The sequence below is a fragment of the Candoia aspera genome, chromosome 5, assembly GCF_035149785.1.
Source record: "Candoia aspera isolate rCanAsp1 chromosome 5, rCanAsp1.hap2, whole genome shotgun sequence".
NCBI lineage: Eukaryota > Metazoa > Chordata > Lepidosauria > Squamata > Boidae > Candoia > Candoia aspera.
This window is the reverse complement of record NC_086157.1, coordinates 92,908,277-92,934,971: the sequence shown is the minus strand read 5'-3', so window position 1 is coordinate 92,934,971 and position 26,695 is coordinate 92,908,277. Positions and strand designations below refer to the sequence as shown.

The window sequence follows — 26,695 nt, the reverse complement described above, 5'->3', positions numbered from 1 at the left end:
CCTTCCTCGCCCCGCTTTGCAGTCCTGCAAGGAGACACCGGGGACAGACGCTGAGTTGGACTACCCACCAGCATGCAGTTCCCGGAGCGGGAGAAGAGCTCTCTCCTTCCCCCGATTAATGGGGCTGCGCCAGCCCCTCCCGCGTCCCTCCCCGTTGCACCCCCATGGAGACCCCGCTCAGCACGAACGGCGGCGCCGCCGCCACCTGCTGCTGGTGAGAATCCCCCTCGGGCTGCCTTGGAGGGAGGGAAGAACCGAGGCCCGCACAGATCCGGGCGCCGCCACCTGAAGGCGCGCGCAGGAATGGGTTTGTGGCTGGAAGGCGCTCCCTCCAGGTCTTGAGGGAAGGAACCATTGCTAAAAACGAAGAAGGCAGGAGGGCGGGGTCAAAATGGAACTGGCTGAAATGAGGCCAAGCCAAAAATCCCACCGTTTTTGCTTATGTAGTCGTTTGTAACAGAGAGCCGGCGTGGACTTAAAAAAAAAAAACTAACTCCACAAGCTGCTAATGTTCAGATTCTTGGGGGCAGAGAGAGCCCCACCTTATCTCCTAGTGCAGTGTTTCTCCAACTTGGCAACTTTAAGATATGTGGACCAACCCCCAGAACTCCCCAGCTGGCTGTGGAATTCTGGGAGTTGAAGTCCACACGTCTTAAAGTTGCCAAGTTGGAGAAACACTGTCCTAGTGAAAGCGAAACGATACAACCTAGCAGCTTTTTTCACAGCATGTTGTGGCATAATATGGTTACTGGGATCTTGGATTATTATGTTGCCTCCATCAAGCTAATTGGGATTTCATTCAATAAATCATGGTTAAACCAAGGCCTAGAACAACGTGTGACACCCCTCCGTGTGGCTATAATAGGTTCAAAGTTGCCCAGCTCTGCTGTGAAGCTCACCAGGTGACTTTGGGGCTACTGTTTCTCAGAGAAGCCTGATAGATAGAAATAAAACGGTGCAGGGAATGCCTCTACAAGCTCCTTAGAAAGGAAAAGTGAGATAAATAGATTCTCCAACACTTTAAAAGAGATTTTTGCACATTTAACCAAAACATTTGTAAATGGCACTCTGCTCATACTGGTCATAATTCCTAATTCTGAAATTTAGGATACAAAGCCTCAGTGATGGTCAGCAATAGTCACTTTTCTTGTCTACCTTAGATGATATTTGCATGTTACACCCATAATTAAATAGGATTTCTCATTTAACCCAATCTCTGAATTCAAGTGATTAATTGAATTATAAACTAACACCAGTAAGCTAAAAGGTAGTTGACTAGTTTGTGGTTCAATATTCAAGCAAGCATACCTTAGTTTTGCTCTTTAATTTTATAATGGTGGCTATCAGTGCAGATTTTCAGAGAATTCCTAAGCCCTACATGGATCTAAAAGCGGTTTTGGTGGTGGGTGGAAGTCAGTTGTTCAGAGGTCCAAATCAAACAAATAGGAGAGGATGATGTTTATACTAGTCTGCCATTGGAGACTGCAATCTAGGCCAAGGTTATTCAAACCATGTTCTATGGAACCTAGCATTTTACTAGAACTTGAAGGGTTCCATAAGAGACTATGGCAAAAAAGAAAGGAAGGAAGGTTAGTTCACTTGAACACAACCAGTTTTCCATCACTTTTTATCTCTTGATCAGGGGTTGTGGGATTTTTTTTTTTTAACTAGAAGGTTCCACTGCCTGAAATTTTTGAAAACCTCTGGTCTAGGTGGTATTCAAAACAGCAACAAAAAGCTACACATTGCCTTGCATGATTGAAAAGGAAACCCAGAAGTCTTTTAGCAGAAGATCCTTTTCAAAAATAAAAAGCTCAGGAAATGGGTACAACTGGGTACAGTACAGTGGTTGTATTTATTGCATCATGCTTTGAAAAAATAACTATGAGGTCTTCCTCAATTCCTTCCTTGAGAAATGAACATAGATCTGGACAGCTCCTTCAGTAGTGATCATTTTGTGTATTTTGTTCCAGCTGGACAAGCTAGATGAGGAAACCAGGTCTGTTCTTGTCTTATAACTCAGGCTTGTTAAGATAGGAGAACGCCAAAGATCCTGGTTTGCAATTTGTATTAAACAAACAAGACAAAACCATCTTATTCCCTCAGTCAAAATAATAACTGTATAAGATAATAGTCCCACACAACATGCACTAGCATGTTTTCTCTTTTGATTTTCTTGAAGAAAACAAAACAGAAAAAACAAATTTGCAAGTACCATTCAAAAAATTCTGACTAAGCTTTGTATTTAAAAGCTAAATAATATAACCTAAGAACTAACGAGTATACAAAGAATAGAGTAAAATACAGGAAAAAAGGAGAAAATTACATTAATAATATTTACCTATTTTACTATAATACAAAAATACCAACTTATGCAAAATACCACAGCTCAATTTTTAACACCCATTGTTTGATCTTTCCTTCCTGTCAATACAGAAACAATTCTCAGGCTGAGAGCTGACAAATTTTGTTAAGCCATCTTTTAAAGTCTGGTATACTGTGTTCTTCAAGGAGTGCCTGATCACTCTTTTTGCAACAGTTGAGGCATGTTACATCCCAAGGTCGTCATAAATAGACAAATTGCAAGTTTGGGGAATATCATTTAACAATACATTAACATCTTCAAATGTCCTCCCAAGAATGTGATCCACCATACTGTTAACATCTAACCCAAATGAATTAGCAATGGGCATGCCCAAATTAGGTGCACAAAAGTACCTTCAAATTTATTACATCTCCAGCATAACCAGAGATTGTGTATATGTATGATAAGCCTGTGTAACCTTCCAATCAGATAAGTTATTTTTCAATGCACTGTTGTAGAATTCTTTACTATTTTTTTAACAACTGTTAATGGCAAGACAGGAAATACTAATTTCTCTCCAGCATGTTCCAGAGCAGTTGCCTTCCTGGATAGCTGCAGGATATTAGCACATTCACATCCCAAAACAACTCCACCACCACAGCAGTTGGACTGTATTGTTGCTCAAACAGCTATGTCTATAAAATTCTCCTACTGCTGTTGAAACAACTCCTGAAAATAGCTTCTGCCAGGGACTGCTGATTTTCAAGAACACTTCAATATGCTTGACCTTGGATCTGATCCAGTTCAACTTGCAGATTGTATTTCCCTTATTACGTCTTGCTTTTCTAGGCTTTTATTAGGGTTTCATTCAGTTTAGCAACAATTATTTGCTCAGAAAAAAAGCAAATTACAATGGCTGGATTCACACAACATATTGCTTCAAAACAAACAAATCAAGATAGGTGAGGCATCCAATGGGTGACGACTGGGGAAGGCAATGGCAAACCACCCCGCTATAGTCTGCCAAGAAAACGGCGTGAAAGCAGCAACCCCCCCAAAGGGTCAGACATGACTTGGTGTTTGCACAGGGGACCTTTTCCACAAGCCAGCCAAAGTCTATGGTTCAAATGAAATAGTCAATATATCTTGCAGCCAGTTATCTATATTCAGCCTTTGGGATTATCACCAGATTATTGATGCCCATAATAGGTACAGCTCAACATTTGCTCTGTTGCACTGACTGGATTCACACATTGGACTAAGCTAGTAGCGTTTAACTTTTCTAGACCATGGATCACATTTGTCCTTAAGAAGCATGCTGACCAATGGGTGGAGCCCAGGAAAAAAATCAATTCCATTTGATTTCATTTCAAATTAAGTATTATTAATATGATTGCTCATCTATCATGTATTTAATAATTTTCCCCTTCTCTCTCATGAACCCTTCTGTCTCATGAACACTTACAATTTTATAACAACTATTAATGATCTTTGGGCACTATTTCCAAGGTTCTGAGGATCCAGATGTAGCTCTAGGACTTCAGATTGTGCACCTTTGTATAAAGCCATAATGTGGTTTGTTTGATTTGAACTTAGCTTATTGGGTGAATTCACCCATGCACTGTAGTGTCCAAATCTTGTTGCTGGCTTAGAATATAATTAAATTCTAACCAAGTGTGGCTTTGCAAACCATGGCATGGTGCAATATTTGAACCAAAATATATTTTCTTGCAGTGGAGTTGACATAGTCAGCTATGAGGCCTGCATTCTAACAAGAACCTCTTGGCCCCAAGTAATGCTTACAGTGGAGAAAAGGTGCAAAATCTGCATTTGCCTTGTGTTTTCTCTTTGGCCTGCGGTGCCAGGTGAGTGCAGAGGAAGAGAATAAGCCAAATGGAACAGAAAGAGCATACTCTGAGTGGAGATCACAAGCGGGTCCTGGAACTAGAGAGGTTACTGTCTCTGTGCTCAGAAAAATGACATCTTTTCCCCCCCAGTTTTCCACTTCTCTTTGTGAAATTTGATAAAAATGAAAGATTAGTATTACAATTTATTAACCGACATGTTCGATACACAGGGACTGTCCAGGACTTTTAAATCCAATTTATTCAGAGAATGAAAATGTCTTTTAAAGTGTGTTGGAATGCTTTAAATTTTGTGTTCCTGATGTGCTTGGTTTGCAAGTGCTGGAATTTTCAGCCAAAGGCCCAAGGAAGTTTGATCACTGCAGTTCCATTGCATCTGGAAGATGCCAGCTTAGAGAAGGCAAACTTAGAGATCTACCTGTTTTAGGCTACTGTTACAAAGGCAGCAATGATATGTGTGGCACTTTAAAGAGGAACACATTTATTTTGGCGTCCTTTGAACCATTTTCGTAGTTTTCCCCTCCCCGCACTCTTGTTACTGGAATTGGGATGGGTATAATTCAGTGGTGGGAATTATATGAATGGGTTTCTGCCACTTTGATAAAAAGAAGAAAACCTCTTCGGTTCTGTTTCTTTAAAACAAGTTAGAAGAGAAGCCTGAATGTTGTGTGGTAAAGGTTCTATAATTGCCAGTTGGCTATGAAAAACAGAGAAAGAAATGCAGAACAGAGAGTTTCTTCAATTCGCTAAATTGTAAGAGTGTTTTATTTATCTTTAGTGGTGATAGATTAGATAAGTTCCTAATGATACAAGAAGTTGAATTATTATTAGTAGTATGATGAAAATAAATAGTACTTTTGGGTGGGAGAAGAATGTTCTGGATGAAAGTTATACAGTAATATGGAGAAAGATGCTGTATTTTTGTCTATCATAGACCTGATCCAGATTTCCCCACCCAATCTGCTATTTACTTTGGGAGGTAATACCCCGTTGATGCCAAGACTCTTGGAAAGTTCTCTTGCCTGACCATCCTTTTGTTCATTCTTGGTTAGTAAGACAAGAAAAGTCTAGGAAGTACATGTAAAATGTCTAGCACTTAACAGGTACTGTTTTTAGTAGGTAGACAAAAGTGGGATCCTTATGAATCGACAATGAAACATGATTTTGCCTTTAAATCTACAGCAGACTCTGAAGCAGATTGGTAAGATTACATTGATTTAACTGATTTAAACTTTTCAATCATATCTGGTTTATTGACTCCTTAAAACATTTTCATTTCCTTTTAATAATCTGTTTCTTAAAACTTTATTCTTTGTATCTCTAGTGCTATATATATATATGGAAAAGGAGACTAGCTTTAAGATTGGTTGGTTATGTTTTATGTGCACTGGATTGAAAACAATTCTGCTATCTTCTATTTTATCTTTATTTTTTTTCTATTATCTGTATTTTTCCATCAAACTAGTATGTAATTGCAGTTCCCTCCCATCTTAAGATTTTAAAGTAGGTTAAATTAATATTTTCAGAATAATTTCTTTTTTTAATAAAGCTTTATTAAGTTGTTCAACAAATACATAAAAACTACAAGAAATGAAATAAAGTATACAAGAGAAAAAAGGAAATAAAAAGCGTGAAAATACAAAAAGGACTACTACATATTTTCAGAATAATTTCTAAATCCAACCAATACATCCCTCATGCTTTTTTAAAAAGTGGGTTTAAGCCACATCTCTTCTGAAGAAAAATCTGCCACATGAGTTCCTAGTCTAGAACTAGTTTCTGAGCAGTATCAGATTGCCATGCCCATTTCTTGCCAAAAATGATCTTCTCACATCTGCTCTTTGTCATGATAGATATGGTTTACTTCAACCAAAACACCACATAAAAGAGATTTTTTTTCCTTGTAAATTCACGGTATGGATCCTTTCCATATCTGAAGCATATTTTCAAGCAGATTTATTTTTCTAGAATAGAAATAGCTAGTTTAAGCATGTACATTACAGTATGGAGGGAATATTAAAAACTCATAATGCTCTCCTAGATCCTTATGCCCTGGATATGATTGGAAATGGAATCCTTATTCCTTAGTGGAACATATTTTGTTTAGGTTTGACAATTTTTTGGTCAGGAATGTTGATTCTATGCTTCCTCTTGGGACAGAAATATCCTCATTTTATGAACTTTTCCATGATACATACTTGCAGAGTCTGGACCATCTTATTTTCGTGTAATATGCCATTGAAAATAGCATCAGCTAAATTTTTAGCATTCAGCCCAACAGCCTTTCATGACTGTGAATCGGTATTCAATATCTATAGTATTTTCATATCATTTATTTCATACATATACAGGGTATAAGAGCATTCTAATATGTCATACAAACTTCCCAGTATGTTCACATGTTTACCAATTTCCCAAGTGGTCAGAAGTTCAAAGTATGTGCTACTTAGATTTACCTCCTTTAGAAAAGAGAGAGATTTTCATATATAAATAGCACATAAATAAATCAAGTAGCATAACCTAGCAGTCCTAAATCAATTTTCTAGAAGATATATATCCCTCCAAAATATGCTTTTAGCCTTCAACTAATTCTCTGCGTATTTGAAGATTCTATCACTACAGTACGTATCCAGTGTTGTTCATAGAAAACCAAAAGAGCAGATAGACAGACAGAAGGATAGTTTATTACCAACCTTTTGGCCTCATAGTTGAGGTTAGAGAGATATGTCATCTTCCTCATATCCTAATGGCTATTTACACCCCAGAGAATGCTGTTTCAATAAATTGTCTGCCACCAAGTAGAAACCATCAAATACATCTACTACTGGCCATTCTCAGCCTTTAAGAAATTCACAAGACATAATCCATCATTGTAATAAGTTCTTCCTATTAAAACTGTGCATCAACAAAATTACAGTTGTCATACAGCCTTTTAATTTCAAGGCTGGGTAGAAAAGGTTAATATCATGGCTACATTTACATATATCCCTAAACCAAGATTTTCTAAACTAGGGTTTGCTGAACAAGACTAGTTCAACACTATGCTAAGCTAGATGGAAACGACCGATATAGTGGCTTAGCATTATGAATAGTCTAGGTATTATATATCCTTTGATTGCACATCTTGGGATATTATGCTGCGTTGCGTCTGGAATGGAAGAGGAAGAAAGAAGAGAATGGTTCACTAGTGGGCATGTCTTGCCAATTACTTGTTTCCCTAAAGAATATATCAAGAGACCTCTGGATCAGGTGAGAGGTTCATTTAATTCAGCACTCTGCTCCACACAATGGCCAGATGCATTCAAGAGTACTACAGACATGGACAGGATAGCAATATCCCTTTTCCACTACAGGAACATTTAAGGAATGCTACCAGATTATTCAGAAGGTAGCAAATAGCCATCAGGACTAGCTGCCATTGAGAGTCCAACCGTCCATGAATTTGTCTGTTTCTAAATTGTTTAATGTGGGGGCTAGTGCACATGGGATAGCAATTAATTCCACAGTTTAACTTTGCATTGTATAAATAGTTCATTTTATCAGCCCTGAATATTATTGCATTTAGTTTAATGGGTGTCCCCAGGTTCTAACAATGTAAGAGAGGAAGAAAATCTGTTTATCCTCCTCTTCTACTACATATACGTAATTTTATAGACTACAATCCCCTTACTTACCCTTACTCCAAGTTAAAAAATCCCAGTCATTGTCATCCTTTCGTATGTGGGAACTACTCTAAACCCATAATCATTTGGGGAGTTTGCACCTTTTCCCTTCTTTTTAGTGGGATAGTTTTTGATGAATTGTAAAGATAAGGAAAAAGAAAACAAATACATTATTCTCCTCACTTTATAAATAGTCCTATCAAATAATACCCTGATAAGATTTGCACTCTGTGTGGGGACTGGCTAAGATAAGAGCACTAACTATTGACTAGATAGTCATCATTCATTGTTTAGGTTTCAGTTTTAGAGTGCTCTTGGATGTATCACTGCCACGTGTGCACTGGGACTATAACTCACATAATTCCCTGACAAATGAGTTATGCAAGTTGTAATCCTGACATCCCTGGATAATGCCAGGCTGGAGAAACCTGTTCCCAGCTCTCCAGTTCTGTCTATCAGTTCAGTCTGTGATTGCTTGAGACTGCATCTGATTTTGCAGCAGCTTGCTATCTGAGCTAAAATCCTTCATTCTGTGGTTTCTTATGCCCAGCTAAACTTGTTTGTAGTAATGTTAGCTTTCATTGGGGTAACATCACAGACCATAGGGAGAAGTTACTAGGTAAAGCTTTTTTATCTAATCTAGTTTATGTCTGTTCTGAGTGCAGGTCCTAAGGCTACAAGACACTTAGCTTTCTACTTTATATTTTAACTGAAGTTCAAAGAATTGAACCTGAGACCACTGTATGCAAATCATATTCACCCCGCTAGAGACTCTCTTCATCATTACCTCATCTTTGATTTAATCACATCTACTTTTTCCAGTCCTTCTCTGTTGAAGCAAACTAGTTCTGTGGAAGAGTTCATGTTTCTATGCAGAAGGTCTAGGTGCAATCTAGATAGGCCGGGGAAACATAGCAGTCTGGAATCCTAATGAGATATTTTTAACCAGGATAGATAGCCTTTCTCCAACTCGTTGTCCTCCAAGTGTGTTGCAACCACATCTCCTAGAATCATGGAATTGGAAGGTATCTTAGAGGTCATCTAGTCCAACCCCCTGCACAGTGCAGGAATCCTCATACCATCCCAGACACATGGTTGACCAATCTTTTATCGAAAACCTCCAGGGATGAGGCAGGCTGTTTCATTGCTTAGAAGCACTGTCAAGAAATGCCTCCTTATTTCAAGTTTGGATCCCTCACTATAAAGCTTCTACCCATTGGTTCTTGTCTTACTGTAAGGCGCTGTGGAAAATAAATCCACACTTTCCTGTGACATCCCTTCGTATATTGGAGGACTGCTATCATGTCTCCCCTTAGCCTTCTCTTCTTTAGGCTATGTTCGTGAGATGGGCAGCTATATAAATATGATAAATAAATAAACACACCAAGTTCCTTTAACTGTTCTTCATATGATTTGGCCTCCAAGCCCTTTACCATCTTATCATTCTTCTCTGCACTGTTTCCAATTCTTCAGCATCTTTTTTGTATTGTGGCAACCAGAACTGGACACAATATTTCAGGTGTGATCTGACCTGTGCAGCATAGAACAGTACTATCACTTCCCATGATCATGACACTATACAGGAAGTCCTCGACTTATGACCTTTGTTTAGTGACTGTTCGAAGTTACGATAGTGCTGGGAAAAGTGACTTGCAACCGGTCCTCACACTTATAACCATTGAAGAATCCCTGTGTAAGGATTGCCTTCCCCCAGCCGGTGAAACTGAAGCTGGGGGCAGCTGCGCACGAGTTTGACTGCGTGTGACAGCTTGCAAACCCAATTGGGGTTCTGTCCACAGCGTACCCACAATGTCAGGTGCCTGGACCGAATCCTGGGGCAGGCGGGAAAGCGCATCAGCTAGGAAGTTTTTCTTGCCCGGAATGAATTTCAACTTAAAGTCAAAGCGACTGAAAAATTGAGCCCAGCGGATCTGCTTAGGACTGAGCTTACGGGGTGTGCTGAGCACTTCCAAATGTTTATGGTCAGTCCAAACCTCAAAAGGACATTTAGCCCCCTCTAATAGGTGGCGCCATGCCTCCAAAGCAGCCTTGACTGCAAAAGCTTCTTTCTCCCAAACATGCCACCGCCTTTCCATCTCAGAAAATTTCCGGGACAGATACGCACACGGCTTCAGGCGGTTGCTAGCATCCGCTGCAGCAAGAGCGCTCCAGTTGAGAAATCGGAAGCATCCACTTGAACCACAAAGGGTTTAGTGGGATCAGGGTGTTGAAGAATGGGTTCAGCAGTGAACAGGCTTTTGAGTTTGTCGAAAGCCATCTGGCATTCAGGTGTCCAATTGAGCAATGCCCCCGGGTTCTTCACCTTGCGTGTGTCCCCCAACCCCTTCGTACGTAACAAGTCAGTGAGAGGCAACGCAATTTCAGTGAACCCCTGGATGAATTGGCAGTAATAGTTGGAAAACCCAAGAAAACTTTGGAACTGCCTGCGGGTGCGCGGGCGCTCCCACCCCAAAATAGCTTGAATCTTCGCAGGATCCATCTCAGTGCCCTTGTCAGAGATCCTGTACCCCAGGTAGTCAAGCTGAGTCTGATGAAATTCACACTTAGAAAGCTTAGCATAGAGCTCAGCCTTTCTCCGTTTGCTAAGCACCTGTTTCATCAAGCGCTCATGTTCCTCTTCCATTTCAGTATAAATCAAAACATCATCCAAATAGACCAGTACACCCTTGAACAAATGTTCATGTAACACTTCATTGATCAATTGCATGAACACCCCTGGTGCCCCCAATCCAAAAGGCAAAACTTTATACTGAAAAGAACCCAGTGGACAATTGAAAGCAGTCTTCCATTCATCCCCCTCCCTTATGTGGATGTGGAAATAGGCTTCCCGCAAATCCAGCTTAGAGAAGATTTTCCCCTTAGCCAGATGTGCTAACATGTATTTTATTAACGGCAGATGATATTTGTTTAATATCGAGACCGCATTTAATCCGCGGTAATCTGTACAAAGTCTCAATGTCCCATCCTTCTTCGCTCGAAACAAGATGGGGGTGCCCACTGGCGAATTTGCTGGTTCAATAAAACCCCTGGCCAAGTTTTTGTCCACAAACTCCCTCAATGCCGCCAGTTCCTTTTGAGTCATGGCATAAATTTTTGGTTTGGGCAGTTGAGTGTCGGGGACCAACTCTATCGCACAGTCCGTTTTTCGATGGGGTGGGAGTTGGTACGCTTCTTTCTCACCAAACACATCCGCAAAGCCTTGGTATTGCTCCGGCAAGCCCTCCAGTGGGGTGACAGCGAAATGCGGGGTTGCTGCCGCCATCCTCCCCACTGCAGCCTCCGGAGCGTCATCCTCCCCAGGGCCTTGATAGAAACCATCCCCAAAAGTCAAAGTCCTGTGTACCCAATTTATATAGGGGTTTTGTTGAACCAACCAAGGAATCCCCAGAATGACTAAGGGGGGATGCCCCACAGGTGCCACCACAAACTGCAGCCCCTCACGGTGGCTGCCCATTTGCAACGCCACCATGCCCATGTAATGGGTGACTGGTTTCCCCCCCGTCGTAGAACCATCCAGCTGGGTGAAAATCATGGGATGTTGCAGTGGAACTCTGGGTAACTCCAAAGCAGCCACCACGTCAGGGTGCATCAAGCAACGCAAACACCCCAAATCGATCAATGCCCAAACTTCAACGGTTCTTGTGCGGGAGCCTAACTTCACTTTCACGTTCAGTGTGGGATAGTTGGCACTCACCGAAACATGTTCGCCCCCGTCCTCCACCACCTGCCCACAGGCGCTCCTTAGAGCAGGTGGCTGGCGTTTCCCGCCAGCTGGTGTAGATTGGGCTCCCCCTCGCCCCCGAAGTAAGGAACCTCCTCCACTTCAGTTTCAGCCATGACTGCCTTCATTTTCCTGGGTAGGGAGGGAGATTTCCCTGTCGGCTTCCCCGAACGATCATCTGTCTTGCCCTTCGGGCACACCACCACTCGGGGACCTTCCTTTCCACATCGGAGGCACTGCCCTTTCGCATAGTGGCGCTCCCTCTCCTCCTCCCAGGCATGTTGACCAGACTTTCCAGTAGGCGCAGCAGGGCGGGAACCCTTGCTGAGCCTGGAATATCTCATCACCTTCCTGTGAGCGAAGGTTTCATGGGCATGCTCAGCCTTCCCTGCCAACTGTATCCATTCATACAGGGTATCTGGGTCGTCCCTACCGAGCGACCACCTCAGGACCTCCGTGTTCAGACCGTCCTTAAAAAGTTCTATTAAGGTAGATTGGGACCAATCCTCAACCTTCCCAGCCAGAGCCTTAAATTCCAGAGCATAGTCTGCTACTGATCGTGGCCCCTGGCTAAGCTCCCTCAGTGCCCGTTTTGCCCTTTCTTTAGCTAACGGGTCTTCAAAGTGTAGCTTCAACGCCCACAGGAATTCTTCGAACTCCTCCAGCTCAGGGGCATCTGATTGACATAACTGCACATACCAATTGGCAGCCCGCCCCTTGAGCTTAGTGGCAATGGCATTAATCTTGGCTCTTTCTGAACGAAAATACGGTTCCCATTCATCCATATAACTCCTTGCATTGGTAAGGAAGAACGATAGCTTAGTTGGATCTCCATCAAATTTAACTGTAAAGTCCTTAACCCCCACTCCGGGTGGTCCCTTCGCCACAGCTGGGCGGTCGGACTTTCTTTTAGCTCCCAGGGATCTCCGTTCTCAAGGAGGGGACCTTGAAATTCTCACCCTCAGTGCCCTTGCCTCCTCTCTGCGCCAGGTCCTATTCCTTTCCTCCGAAGAAGGTGGGGGCGAAGAAGGAGACGAATGCTGATTACTAGACTCCTCTCTCCTCCTCTCCCGGGGACCCCAGTCCATTGACGTTTTCTGAAACATAAATTCTAGTGACTCCAATTTGGCCTCCACCAGTCTTATACGGTCAGGGGTTTGGGAATCCTCCTTTCCCTCCTGCCTCACCACAGTTGGGAAACTCGGGTACCGCTGTTTCCAAGACATTTTGGACGTCCCTGGTAGGGGTCCCTGTGTTTCATCCCAGGTGACCAGTTCGCTTGGTGACTCACCGGTCAGTTCAGGGGCTCTTTTACCTCCTCTTCTCCCAGTCTGGAGCTCGACACCTCCCGAATTTCTGAGAGCTCCTGAGTAGGGACCCTCTCTGTTCTTATCACCGTGGAGTCGGGTTCCCCCTCGCTCGATTCCTCGCTTTCCATGGTTTGGGGATTTGATTTGCTCATCGCTAGCACTTCTCCCTCACAAAATAAATCTGGAAAGGGGCTAACGGAAAATTTTTTGAGATTCTCAGCTTTATGTAAGGATTGCCTACCCTAATAGACTCAGACTCGCAAGCAGGAACTTAATGATATCTGATTTATTAAAGAATAGTATGCAAATACAGAGAAAGCTGAGAATGAGCAAAAGCGCGCCAAATACAAACTAAAAACCCTTGGCTCAAACGTAATCCCTCCCCTCACCCTGCCGTTGCAAACTCCCCCTGCCCCAGGTGTTGGTAACCGTTTCTGCTGATGTCCTGGGAAAGGAACCTTGAACACACGAGATAACCCAAACACATTCCAATCCAGCTGCTAACATATAACAATCCCACGAGATGGAATCCTCCTCCCCTCCCAGACAAAACATGCATCAGCCAAATGACATGCGAAACGTTACGATGTAACAGTAACATTGGAACGGTGAACATGACACCCTGTGGTCATGTGATCAGAATTCAGGTGCCTGATAACCAGCATGTATTTATGATGGTTGCAGTGTCCCTGGATCATGTGATCGCCATTTGCGACCTTCCCAGCCGGCTTCCAACATGCAAAGTCAATGGGGGATTCCTGTAGATGCTCCAGGATTTCTCAAAGATACCAATCAGTGGCTTTAAGGTGACTCCCACCACTTCCTTTAACACCCTGGGATGTAGTCCATCTGATCCAGGAGACTTGAATTCATTCAAAGCAACTGAATGTTCTCTCACCAATTCCTTATCTATTTTAATATGCATCTCTCTTCTGCTCCCCATGGTGCAGGTTTTAACAAGTCAGATCGCTTTTTCCTTTTGTGAAAGACGGATGCGAGATAGAAATTAAGCAGTTCATCCTTCTCCCTGTTGCCTGTCACTATCTTATTATCTTCTTCAATGAGTGGGCCAACCACTTCCCTGACTTTCCTCCTGTTTCAGAGATACCTAAAGAAACATTCTTTGTTATTTTTGGTATTTATAGCAAGCTTTAGCTCATGCAGAGTGTTAGCCTTCCTGACCCCATCCTTGCAGATTTGGGCAATTTCCTGATATTCTGCCTTTACTATATGCCCCTCTTTCCATTTTTCAGACTTGTCCTTTTTGCTTCTCTGTCAGAGAGATCTTGGTGCAACCATGCCAGTTTCATTAGGTATTCCCCCCCTACTTTCCCCCCTTTTTGGTATTGTTTGTGCTTGGACCTTAATTATCTCACTTTTTAGAATTTCCCAGCTCTCCTGAACTGTTTTTCTCTTCAGGATTTCCATGCATAGAATCCTTCCTACTTTTTCTCTTAGCTTGTTGAAGTCAGCTCTCTTGAAATCTAGAACACTAATCTGGCTACCTTCAAATCTCCCTGCTTGGAATATGGTGAATTCTAGAATTACATGGTCACTCTCTTCCAAGGTTCGTACCACTTCCACTTCTTCCACCACTTATTTTCTGTCACTATGTATTAAGTCTAATATAGTTGATCCTCTAGTTTCCTTCTCTACCTTTTAGACAATGAAGTTGTCTGCAAAGTATATCAAGAACCTGTTGGATTCCCAATTGCACAGAATTTGACTCCCAGTTGATGTCAGGGTAGTTGAAATCCCAATTATCACAGTGCTGTATTTCCTGGATCGTGGTCATCTGGTTTGCAAATATTTCATCCCTTAGCCAACTTGCCCATGGCCATACTGAGTGGGAAATTCTGGGAGTTGAAATCTCAGCACACCAGGAGAGTTAGATTGGAGAGGGCTAATGAAGACAATAACAAACTACCTAAAGATATATCACTTAATACAAGCCAGTTCCTTATGTGCCTATGTTTAATAAAAGCTCATATGATATATAGGTAGGCTGACCATATTTCCTTGAGACAAAAACAGGACATTGGGATGGCAAAATGGGACAGGGCTAAAAACAGGACATTGGGATGGCAAAACAGGGCAGGGCTGGGCAACGGGCTGGATCGGCAGGCAGGAACTTCTACCGTTTTCTTGGGCTGGGAATCTTCGGATTCCTTCGTTTGCGAGAGGCAAGGCTGGGCTGGAAAGTCTAGTGAACGGTTGTCCCCGACAAGTCGTTCCTCCTCCGGCTGTGCTTTTACGTTCTTTTCTTCCTGCCATTTCAAGGCAGGAGCCAATTGGCTTGCCCTTTGATCACCGCCTATCAGCTGATCCTGTTTTTGTTCTTTTTAGGTTTCCCGCCAGGTTGAACTCTGCGGCTTTTTTCCCGCCATTTCTGCTGAGCTCCCCCTCCTTCCACTCAAAGTCAGACTGCATTCTGACAGGTTCATGGGAACTTTCAATTTTTTAAGTAAGGTTTTTAAGAAAACGGGACAAAATGGACATTTATAATTAAAACAATGGGACTGTCTGGAAATGTTAAAAAAACAGGACTGTCCCATTCAAAACGGAACGTATGGTCAGCCTAGATATAGGTATACTTTATTGAAAAGAGAAGTTGAGTAGGCTTAGCGATAGCTGCAGGTTCAGATAGTTCAGAGATGAGAGATGCGATTGCATTGTCATTGTCGCTGTCTTCTTTCTTGCAGTGCCAGAGCAGGGACCGGACACATCATTCCCTTTCAAGTAGATGAGCCAACTGAAAGGAGCATCTACAGAGATGAGTTCTGCTGGAAACCATATTCCAAGGCAGAGCCTATAACAAACGAGCCCGCGACAATAAAGAACAGGAACAATCCTCAGCCTGGACATGTAGAGTTGAAGCTACTGTTATTTCAATAACATATTTTACTTATGCTTTCTATTTTAATCTTTGGTGATTCTGGATACAGTATATCGTAACTTGGATTTGAAATCACTGATCAGAGATGATGTCATGGAAAAGGAAAGGCTTAGTTATAAGAAATATTTAATAGAATTGTGAGAAGCATTTGAATCTGCAGAAGCATCTCTCTTTGAAGCGTTAAAACAACTGCATCTGCTCGCAGGCCAGGCATGGCTGCTTCGAAGGCCTTCCTCTGTTTTCTGCATTTAAATTTGCACCTACAAACAATCCTTCAACTGAACTGCCAATTGTGTGAAATGGCTGTATACACACATCCATGCACACACACAGATATGAACAATGTGCAAAACAGCCATGTGATCCTTCCAAAGGATGCAACTGTTTTAACAACATGCTTCACTCTTGCTATTATGCTTTGGATAGAACTTCTTTCTGTGCTTTGCAGAGCCTTAATATGTTGTCCACATTTATAGGTATTTATTTATCACTGAGTTTCATGGACTCTAATGATCTTTCCAAGTATGAAGCCTTCAGTCCTGATCAGAATTACGTTCAGGGTGAAAAGTAAAAGCCTTTCTCCACTCCAACTTTGGGTGGCCCAGAAACTGCTTTTTAACAAAAATTGTATCTACATAGCCAGGTAAGTGCTAAACATCATTTGTGGCAAGTCTGTGTAAACCATTCAGAGAATGCTTCGCTAAATATTTCTATTCAGACCCATTTCTATTCAGCATCAAGCACTGCAACCTCTTGAAGGCTCAGTGTGGCAGGTTCAAGGGCTTCCCCATATTGTCTGAGCCTGCATCCACGTGCGTAAAAGACACTTCCATTGTGCTTGTTAGAAGTGCCTTTTATGTGTGCACATATGTTCTCACATTGTGTAGGAAAGCCTTCAAGAGGACAGCACTTCAGCAGTTGGAGTTGCAGGTTTGGATAGACCCAGTAGAACTTGAACAGAGAAAATGCACATTATGTACTCAGGTTGGGCTACCTTAGGCTTTTGAATGATATTTCAGAGGTTGTACCTCCAAAGGTGAGCAGGATCAAGGTAAAGAAGTGGGTGGAACTAGATCAAAAAGTCAAGCTGATTAAATACAATTATTATAAATGCTTCCAGTTTATTTAGCAGTTCCCTTCTTCAGGCACTTTTGAAGGATTCTGTGTCTCCAGGATAACTATTTAGGATTGTTATCTCAATTAGCATCCTTACTACAGTTTCTAACATGTGGCTTCCAACAGAAGTGCTCTCAATGTTTTTCCTACATGCTTCACAATGGGATTATTGCCCTTCGTTATACAACAAACAATTATAACGCCTAATATGTTCCCAGGCAATTGTTTACCAATTATTTTACTGGTGTAGAAAATTGTATTTTTGGTTCCATGGTATACAGGTATACATGGTGTATGAACATTTTCCCAAAGGAGGTAGGGACAGTTGTAGAGTTGAAGAAGGGCAGGAAAGAAGCTAGGATAATTTAAATTGGAAATAACGTTCTCTGACAAAAGAAAAAAGTGTCAGTGGCTAGAAATTGCTGTTCTGATACATGGGTGCAAAATTAGGGATAAAAATTTAAAACAAGCAATCCATAAGTATGGAAGACATAAATAATACTTAGGATTATAGGCATTTTTAGAAACATAAAACATAAATTAAATTGCTTTAAAAAGATATATTAAAATTGAAAGCAAATTTGGGTGGATTCTTTTAAAAAAACAAGGTTTTTGTTCTTTATCATTTTCTTCTTTCCATTTTTTTAGCATTTCCTGATATGGCAGCTGCCTCGAGAAGAAACACCATTACCTACAGATAGTTTTTCGCCATGGACAAAACCTATTAGTAAACAAGAGTTGGAGGAGGTACTAAAGAAGCAGTACAAAACAGTATACACAAGAGATTATTTAGGAATACAACCAGGTGAAAATTGTGGCTTTCCTTCCTTCTCTTGAAATATCATAATGAAGAACATGTTAAGAGTTATGACTCAAAAGCTGAAAACACCACCAGAAAATGTTCTAACTTGAAGTGTTAGTAGGTGTTTTCAAGAGGCAACCACACATAGAATTCCAGCTAGGGTGTGACCTTGGAGAACTTGAAAAGCAGAGTTCTTTGTACAGTCATGCAATAAAAGTTTACATGTTGAATTTGAGGTGAACTATGTGTGGCGTATTTGGTAAGGCACTATCCCTCCACTTGAGCCTTGGTGAGGTCAATAGGATTTAGGACTGCAACTGAAATAGTTTTCTGTTAACTTGCTTTTCATGTGATATCTCCCATCTTTTCAGGTGCTCCAAGGGATGATATTACTGCCCCTCCAGACTGGAAAACATTACTCCCAAGACCTCCAGATACTGAGTTCAGGCGCCATTATCAGCCACAAGTCCGTGCACCTGAATTAATGGACTTCACTTGGAAATACGGGTGTAATGCAAAACGTAAAGCTCCAGTCAAAGGTGCTGGTAAGCAGTGTTTTTCTATAGCTGAATTATATAGTTCCATAAATTAACTATATAAAGGTAAAGGTAAAGGTTTCCCTTGACATAAAGTCCAGTCGTGTCCGACTCTAGGGGGCGGTGCTCATCTCCGTTTCAAAGCCTTGGAGCCGGCGTTGTCCATAGGACACTTCCGGGTCATGTGGCCAGCACGACTCACGGAACGCCGTTACCTTCCCGCCGAAGCGGTACCAATTAATCTACTCACATTTGCATGTTTTCGAACTGCTTGGTGTGCAGGAGCTGGGACGAGCAATGGGAGCTCACCCCGCTGCGCGGTTTCGAACTGCCGACCTTCCGATCGACAGCTCAGCGGTTTAACCCGCAGCGCCACCGCGTCCCTTAAATATATAGGGTGTCTTGTTTTCCATTTTTAGATTTTTCTTTCCAACTTCCAATGATCACAGAGGGTGTGGACAGTGATGCATCATCTTCACCAGAATGGTCAGGGCTCAGATTTTTAGGCTAATTTTTGGGCATCTGTAACCCAAGGTGTGAAATGGTTGTTCATTAAGTTTCATGGACACTACATGAGCCATTTTGATCCTTTTTGTAGCAAAAAGAAAGAAACAGAAATGAGGTTGTAATCAGATTTGTTACCAAATTTCAGTAGACACAGAATAAGTGCTGGGTGGGGACACATGTGTGGTCCATCTCGGAGCTAAAGGATGCTAGTCATCATCATGGTGCAAGTATTTATTTCTATTCCCCTGGCAGAAGATCACCAGTTCACCATATTGCTCCTCATGCTACCAGGCATCTTCTCCTTGGATTTCTCTAAGGGCATCAATCTTAAGGGAGCTAAAGTGGCACTCTGCTCAATTTTACAATGGACTAATGCAGTTTTAGATACCCCCAGATTCAAGGCCTCTAATTGTAAGAGAGTAGAGAGCCTCATGTGGGCAACAGCTTGCCACTTCATATGAAGGAGGGGCATAATGTTTAGTGGCATGGAGAAACAGAATGATTTAAAAATGCAGAAGTACTCAGTTTTGTTTTGTTGTGTTCTAGTTTGACATGACTCTTACCACTTTGCCTGCACAGTGCCTTCAATGACAATTGCTCAGATCTGGAATCATGAACATAGCAAACATCTGTCCACCTATCAGAGAGATTTTGGAAAAGATTATCTTGATATCCTAACAGTTCTGAATTCTGTGGATCCAGAAGAAATTAAAGAATATGTGGAAAGAGCTCCTAAGCCAGGTAGATGATAGAGGGGAAAAAAGGATTTTGTATAGGACTTGATAATGCTAAATATAGTAAGACTTTGTGTTAGTCTTTTCTATATACTTGTTTTTATATTGTTACATTTGCAAAATTTATCTCAAGCCCTCCATCTGTTGCCTACCTAAACAAACCTAAAACATATAAGGTAGGAGTCAACAATCTTTTCATATGGCAGGCACCATCACCCAACAATAAATATTAAGAATATTAAAAAAGCAGAGTGTATATTTAAGAACTGTTCACCATTTTCATGTAAATTCATTGAGACACCAGAATTAAGATCTTGGAAGTTTGGGCCATTGATTTTAAAATAATGTTTTAGTTTGGGTTTTATGGATGCCATCTGGGATGTTTGGGGATGCTTAGTCATCTTCAGGCACTGGAGTGTTGATCCCTGGTACACTTGAGCAACAAATATGATCATATAATTATTCATATTAACCCATCTCTAAGATTATGCAACAATATCCTTGGAGAATGAAAAAAAATATTAGCATTGGGATCACTTGATACATATGGGTCAGTGGGATCATCTGATCTTAGAAGAGGCCTTGGTGGCCAAGTGAACAGGTAACAACAGTAGGGAGAACAATAGCGGAGCCAGAAAGGGATTGATAGTAGATCCCATTTGGAAGCATGGGAGTCTACATGCCTGACAATCAGAAGCCCTTCAGTGTGTATGTCAAAAAGTTTGTATTAATGAGAGAAGTATTAATGTGAGAAGTATTTGTTACAGCTCTCCACTGGGCCCTGTTGACACTCAAAGCTTTTAGACAGACTGATCATTACAGATTTTGGGCAGCAAGTGTGTGTTGGGGGGGAGGTTATAATGGGCACTGTAGTAGATGTGGGAATATCGTTTTAACTGTTTCCTACAATGGTTTAAATGAAAACTGTCCTGAAATAATTTGCATTGGGTAGAAATTTTGCATTGTGACAAATACTGTAATTAGAGAAACAATCCTCCACAGCAAGGGAGGAAATTGTTAATCCCTTCCTAATCACTACTCCTTGTCAACTCCTCCTCAATTATTTGCATTCTTTAAAAATATGTATTAAATACAGAGAGTTATTTAAATATGACATCTAAGCAAGGCTCTTTGACAACTCATCCATACTCGGAGTGAGAAATAATTAATTTCTCATTTATTTTATCTAGTTATTCAGGTGTAAATGATAACCTTCTTTCCATTGTTTCTGCAGAAAAAGTAATCCTTCAGAACTTCCTTGATAAGGTCAGTGGAGACAAAATATCCCAAAGACCTTCCTCATCAAAGAAGACAGAAGAAAATCCAATCAAATGCATCTGAAACTTTCCAGGAGAAAATTCATCAATATCTCAGGGTGGCTGTTTTGAAGTTCAATATCCTTATGATCTGTCTTAATAGTAAACCATTTGAAGACTACATTTACTTTTCTTATATTTGAGAGTTCCTTTAGAAATCTTAAAAGACTGCAGTGGCACTACCAGTTCCCTAGCATTGTCAATATAATATGAATTGAGGAAGTTTTCAATTGTTAATTGCCTAAGTTGTGACATGCTTGATATATTGCAGATCAAATCCCTTTATCCATTCCAGTTGCACTAGAGGTTTGATTCTCATCCTTGATATGATAACATATTAATTTGTCAAATGCCTTTGTTTTAATGTTGTTGCAATTTTGAGAAATTTTTAAATAAAGAGATTCAACAAGTATATATATATCTATATATTTAAAGAACAAAGCATTTATTTTTACTTAATTTTCCTGCCATCATGATCAGATATTTTAACTGCGACTCTAGCCTTACAGATCTAATAACGGGATTAATTTTAGTTGGTTAATTGTAGGTTTGTTGGTTGGTTTGTTTTTTTGCAACCTGAACCTGATGCCTTCCAGGTTTGTTGGGATTGCAGCTCCCAGAATAATCTCCAAAAGACAAAATTAAACAATTGAATTTTCATAGGTAAAGTGTAAAGACACAATTAAATTTGCACAGGTAAAGTAGGAGGTATCATCTTAATAGAAGCAGAGTCTGACAAAAGGCTGAATGCCATAAGAGTGTTTGCCATTGCAAAACTATTTGTAGCTGTAGTAGAAAGAATTTATTTTTTCTTTAAACGTTTATCTGGTTAAGCATGACAACTTTTGGTCAATCAAAGGCTTCATTTTAATTAACCAATCAACTGTTGTTGCACAGGTTTTCATTCTTCAATGAACGGCTTTATTTCTTTGAAGGCAAATTTTCACATGTTGCTAGATAAGGATCTATATTTTCAGATATGTTCATTGCTTTGTAAATTAATCTGTTCAGAAACAACCCCCCCCCCAAATAACCTTATTAAAGAATATTTCTCTTGTATATGTTTACATCTTATAGTACTTTCAATCAATTCAGGACTCGGCTACATTGAAATCCATAAGTGTATCCAAGACCATGGAGAAAAGTAAGATGTGGAAGTTAAGGCCCATAACCCTTTGCACACTTATTTGAAAGTAAGCCTGCTGATTGTGCTATTAGAAATCTAAGACCCTTGACATTATGATAGTACAGTGTTTCTGAACCTCAGCAACTTTAAGGTGTGTGGACTCCAAATCCCAGAATTCCCCAGCCACCATGCTGGCTGGGGAATTCTGGGAGTTGAAGTCCACACATCTTAAAGTTGCTGAGGTTCAGAAACACTGTAATAGTATGTATAATATTCCTGCTGTGCTTCATAACAGCCTAATCAAAACCTATGCAAATTAGGAGAATGTTTATGAAAACTTTTTTTTTCCAGATACAACTGAGAATGTGTATGAGGATAGGGAAGGATAAAAATAGAAAGCTCTCCTCTGCAGTGAAATCAGTTAAATACAAGTGCAAGGAATTAAATACAAGGATGAAGCTAATACAGCTGCTTTGTTGCAGTGCAAGTGGGACTTTATCCAGCTGCTTTAATACTTCTAGGAAAGCTGGTTTGCTGCAATGTGCTCCCTTCAAATGTTTTGCACAGCCATAGAAAATGCTGCTAGGAGTCAGTTGCCCAATTAGCACATCAACCCTAGCATAATGTAGCCTGTCTGTTTTGTAGCCATCAGATTGTGAGAACCAGATGGGTTGATTTGCTAAACTGTGGTTGTTTATCATTTAGTGTTTTGTGTAGATCCAGTTTGGCTTCCACGACTAATTTTAAAAATCCTAGATTAGAGTTATGTGTGAACACAACCAGTGATGTCTGCAGCAAACTGTCAAAGACATCTGACACAAGTACATAAGTTGTGGCATTTGTGTGATTACATCTTCATGCACCACATAAATGCCACAACTTATGTACTTGTGTCAGGTGTCTTGACAGTTAGCTGCAGACACTACTGGCTGTGTTCACACATACATACACACACCCTTGGCCTCTACCCATGCAGGTACCCAGGAAGATAGCAGTCAAAAACCTCCAGAGCTATTTGGTCAGCAAAGAAGATGTCTGGAAGATTCTTGAATTTACTCTATAATAAATTTACATATAAATTACATATAAATAAATAAACTTACTCTGTAATAAATAAATAAAGATTTCTGAACTTGCTAATAAATGTATTCTTTAAATTGAAACCCTATAGATCTGTATTTGTATTTGCAGCTATCTTTCACACCATGGATAACAAAATTTTTAATATTTTATATGTATGCAAATACTGAAGAAACATCTAGTAAACATTCAACATTAGAAATCACAGAGAATCATTTTTCAGAGTATTTTTTAGAACAAATGCCTTTCAGCTCAACCGTTGACTGCATTTTTTGCTGCAATTCTTACACAGATTTCAAAGTTACTCAATATTTTAAACATGTACAACAATCTTAAAATAATTGTGTCTGTTTTCTTACATCTGAAATGTTCTGTGTAAACTACTTTTATGGATCATTTTGGAATTTCTCTTCATATTTTTGCTTAATCAGAAATACAGGAAATAATACTTGAGAGGAAAAGGCTTCAGAGCCAGATTCCTATGCCCTCATACCACAAAAGATAAAAGGACATTCTGGAGTCATTTCAAGCTGTTGTCACATTTGTTTTCCAGTTAAAAGAATTTGTGTGGCAGACTTCACCAGGCTCAGAAGTGTACAAGTGATTTGTGGCTTTTTTTTAAGTAAAAGAAAAATAAATAGGAAGCAGTCAAAGAAAAGGCATTTTTTCACTAGTATTTTCATTGGCATAAAATATTAAATGTTTCCTCTCATCCAGAAGGATCCATAGGGGGTCAAAAAAGTCAAGATGGTGACCACAAGCATATGGTTGAAGTTCTGCCCCTTTTTTACATGAGTCACAAAGCATATTAAAAGGGGCTGGGCTTTGATTGTATCCTTGAGGGTACCATCTTGATGTTTTTGACCCCCTCCCTGGGCATCCCTTTCTTCATCTCTCTTTTTTGCTATAGGTATGTACACTAACTACAATCTTCTCTTTGGGTCCCACTTTGTCAGTTCAGTAATCACTTTGATTAAGAGTAGAATCTACTCTTAGCTTGTGTCCAGGTAACTTCATTTTAGAAAATCCCAAACCTATTCATGATTTGGAAACCTACAATTACAACTTAGATGCTTTCTGACAGAAAAAGCCTTAGGGGATGAATAACACCAGCTTCCAGTTCAGTGGCAGCTGTTCTTTTTGTCCTGTAAGCCTTAGATTTTAGTGTGTCTTCTTTAAAAAGAATTCTGATCAGTGTTGGTATTCCTTAGCAGAATTAAGTGAAAATTTCAAGATGAGTGTACATGGTTCAGTTGGGAAAAGGACTTGAAATCCAGAAAAATATGTATATTCCTAAATGTTGCCACCCTAAACTATAAGATCATCCTTTAGAGCAGGGGTCCCCAACCCCCGGGCTGCGGACTGGTACCGGTCCGTGGCCTGTTAGGAACCGGGCTGCACAGCAGGAGATGAGCGGTGGGTGAGTGAGCAAATTTACAGTCTGAGTATTTACAGCTGCTCCCCATCGCTCGCATTACTGCCTGAGCTCCACCTCCTGTCAGAGAAAGCAAGCCCATTGGCTGCTATCTCCAAACGGCATGAAGAGAAAAGAATAAAAGGTCGGGAAAAAGAGGAAATGCTTGAATCATCCCAAAACCACCACCCCCCCAGTCCGTGGAAAAATTGTCTTCCATGAAACCGGTCCCTGGTGCCAAAAAGGTTGGGAACTGCTGCTTTAGAGGATACATTTCTGGCCACCTGCTATTCAAAGGTTTCTGGTTTCTAGTCTGGTACCTTAACCACTACACCAAACTGGTTCTCTAATGTTAAAGGACCTCTATGGAAATAATAAATGACAGCTATGTCTTCAAACCTAGTGGCAAAAATACAGGAGACAAAAGTCAAAACCTGAAGGTATGGGTCCCCATTTATAATCATGTACTGAATAGGCCACAATTGGTTGGATTCATTGCACCTAAGCCATAGCTTAGAATAGCCTTTCTCAACCTTTTGACACTGGAGGAATCCTTGAAATATTTTACAGGCCTTGGGGAACCCCTGCACATTCAGGCTCAAGTATAGGCCAGAAGTTGCAAAATTATTATATCCGTTTCATGTGTAGGCCTGTATATATGCACTAACAGTGTTCTTAAATAAAAAATAAAGAATGAAACTTATCTTTTAATGTGAAGTTGCCCAAATTTGAAATAATTTTTAAAATAAATTGTGATCTCCCAGGGAACCCCTCGTGACCTCTCATGGAACCCTAGGGTTCTACAGAACCCTGGTTGAGAAACCCTGGCTTAGAAAGACAGTTTGGTGGGGTGGTTTAGGTACCAGGCTAGAAACCGGGAGACGGTGAGTTCTAGTCCTGCCTTAGGCACAAAGCCAGCAGGGTGATCTTGGGCCAGTCACTTTCTCTCACTGCTAGCAAGCAGGCAATGGCAAACCACTTCTGAAAAACCTTGCCAAGAAAACTGCAGGGACTTGTCCAGGCAGTAACCAGGAGTCAAAAACTGACTTGAACGCACACACACAAGCCATAGCTTGGCAGCTAAATAGCTGGATTCATGTAAGATGCTAAGTTAAAATCACCAAACCATAATACTTTGCAGTTGTTTGAAAGAGATCCAGAACGCTCACATTCTTTAGATGCCTCATGGCTAAGTGGAATGATAGTTTTTAAGATGCTTGTGCTATCCCAAATTATCTCTCAGGATCTTCTAATGAATATGCATCTAATACTTTATAGAATCCTATTTTGGGCCAATTAAAAAAAACCCCTAAATTTAAATCTAAATCTCATTCTCAAGTAAAAACAAGGAAGGGGATATGGTAGCTCATTTTCTACAGATTTTGATCTGTTTTGGAATGCTGCTCAACTTGAAAGAGACCATGTAGGCTATCAGGATGGTAAATGCTTCCCATTTTATATTTCAGATTTTTATATATATATTTTAGGGATTTGAAGATCACAATTAGGCAGGTCAGCTTCACAATACTTCAGTCCTTGAGTTAAAGCTCTGCCGCCTGCTGGGGGTGGGGAGGGGAGTAGTTACTCCTTGGGATGGCTGGCGCCTTAGAGTGCTCCTCACATACATGGACTGTGCTAGATCATCTGCCACTTGGATTTTATTTTTATTTTATATTTATATGTGGTGATTGTATTTATATTTTATACATTTGTATGTATATTTTATGATTGCTGTTTTAATTTATCGTTTTTATTGTAAACTGCCCAGAGTCCCTCTTGTGGGGGGAGATGGGCAGTGGCAAAAATGTGAATTAACAATAATAATAATAGTAATAAAGACATGATAATACTTTTCCATTCCACATGAAGAGGCTGTGACTCAGTGCTACAGCTGGAAGGGATCATTTCAATGATCAGATCCGGTCCTCTGCTGAATATTAAATCCAGTATTAAGCATTCACAGCTAGTGATGGAGAGCTTGCTTATTTATTTATTTATTAAATTAATTTTTAAGGCCACCCACTTCTCAACAATTCCTGAGACTTACAGAGGGTTCAAATCATTTTTCAAAAATCATTAAACAGCAACCAGGTTGGGAGGATCAAATCAGATGGCTTACCTCATTGCTGGTGCTAAATGGGCATCTAATTCAGACTGTGGAGGAAGAGCCAAGTCTAAGTGCCTTCCTGAAGTCCAGCAGGTAGGGACCATACAGACTTCGTGGGGGAGACTATTCCATAGGGCAGGTACAGCCACAGAGAAGGCATGCTTCCTGGTTCCTATT

At 40.6% G+C, this 26,695-nt stretch overlaps 1 protein-coding gene across 3 annotated transcripts; it reads left to right on the top strand.

Annotated features, from left to right (window-relative positions):
* TEX26 (testis expressed 26) lies at nt 1-21,182 on the top strand. 3 transcript variants are annotated; one of them, XM_063305714.1, is made up of 7 exons: nt 1-214; nt 5,290-5,371; nt 15,587-15,749; nt 17,545-17,701; nt 18,070-18,243; nt 19,321-19,482; nt 20,710-21,182. In XM_063305714.1, the coding sequence occupies exons 1-7, from the start codon at nt 73-75 to the stop codon at nt 20,814-20,816; spliced, it is 987 nt and encodes a 328-aa protein (XP_063161784.1). In that variant the 5' UTR covers nt 1-72; the 3' UTR covers nt 20,817-21,182. The 3 variants fall into 3 exon arrangements, with proteins under 3 accessions (XP_063161784.1, XP_063161782.1, XP_063161783.1); XM_063305712.1 differs by lacking the exon at nt 5,290-5,371 and having other exon boundaries at nt 5-214; XM_063305713.1 differs by lacking the exons at nt 1-214; nt 5,290-5,371 and adding an exon at nt 14,220-14,884 and having other exon boundaries at nt 15,473-15,749.
* Nucleotides 21,183-26,695: the final 5,513 nt, after the last annotated feature.

What these genes read in the sequence shown, in the direction of transcription:
- TEX26 (XM_063305714.1), top strand. Translation starts at nt 73, where the DNA reads ATGCAGTTCCCGGAGCGGGAGAAGAGCTCTCTCCTTCCCCCGATTAAT. An exon ending in AGCTCCAGTCAAAGGTGCTG is followed by an intron (nt 18,244 to 19,320) that starts GTAAGCAGTGTT and finishes TTGCCTGCACAG; the next exon opens with TGCCTTCAATGACAATTGCT. An exon ending in GGAAAGAGCTCCTAAGCCAG is followed by an intron (nt 19,483 to 20,709) that starts GTAGATGATAGA and finishes TTGTTTCTGCAG; the next exon opens with AAAAAGTAATCCTTCAGAAC.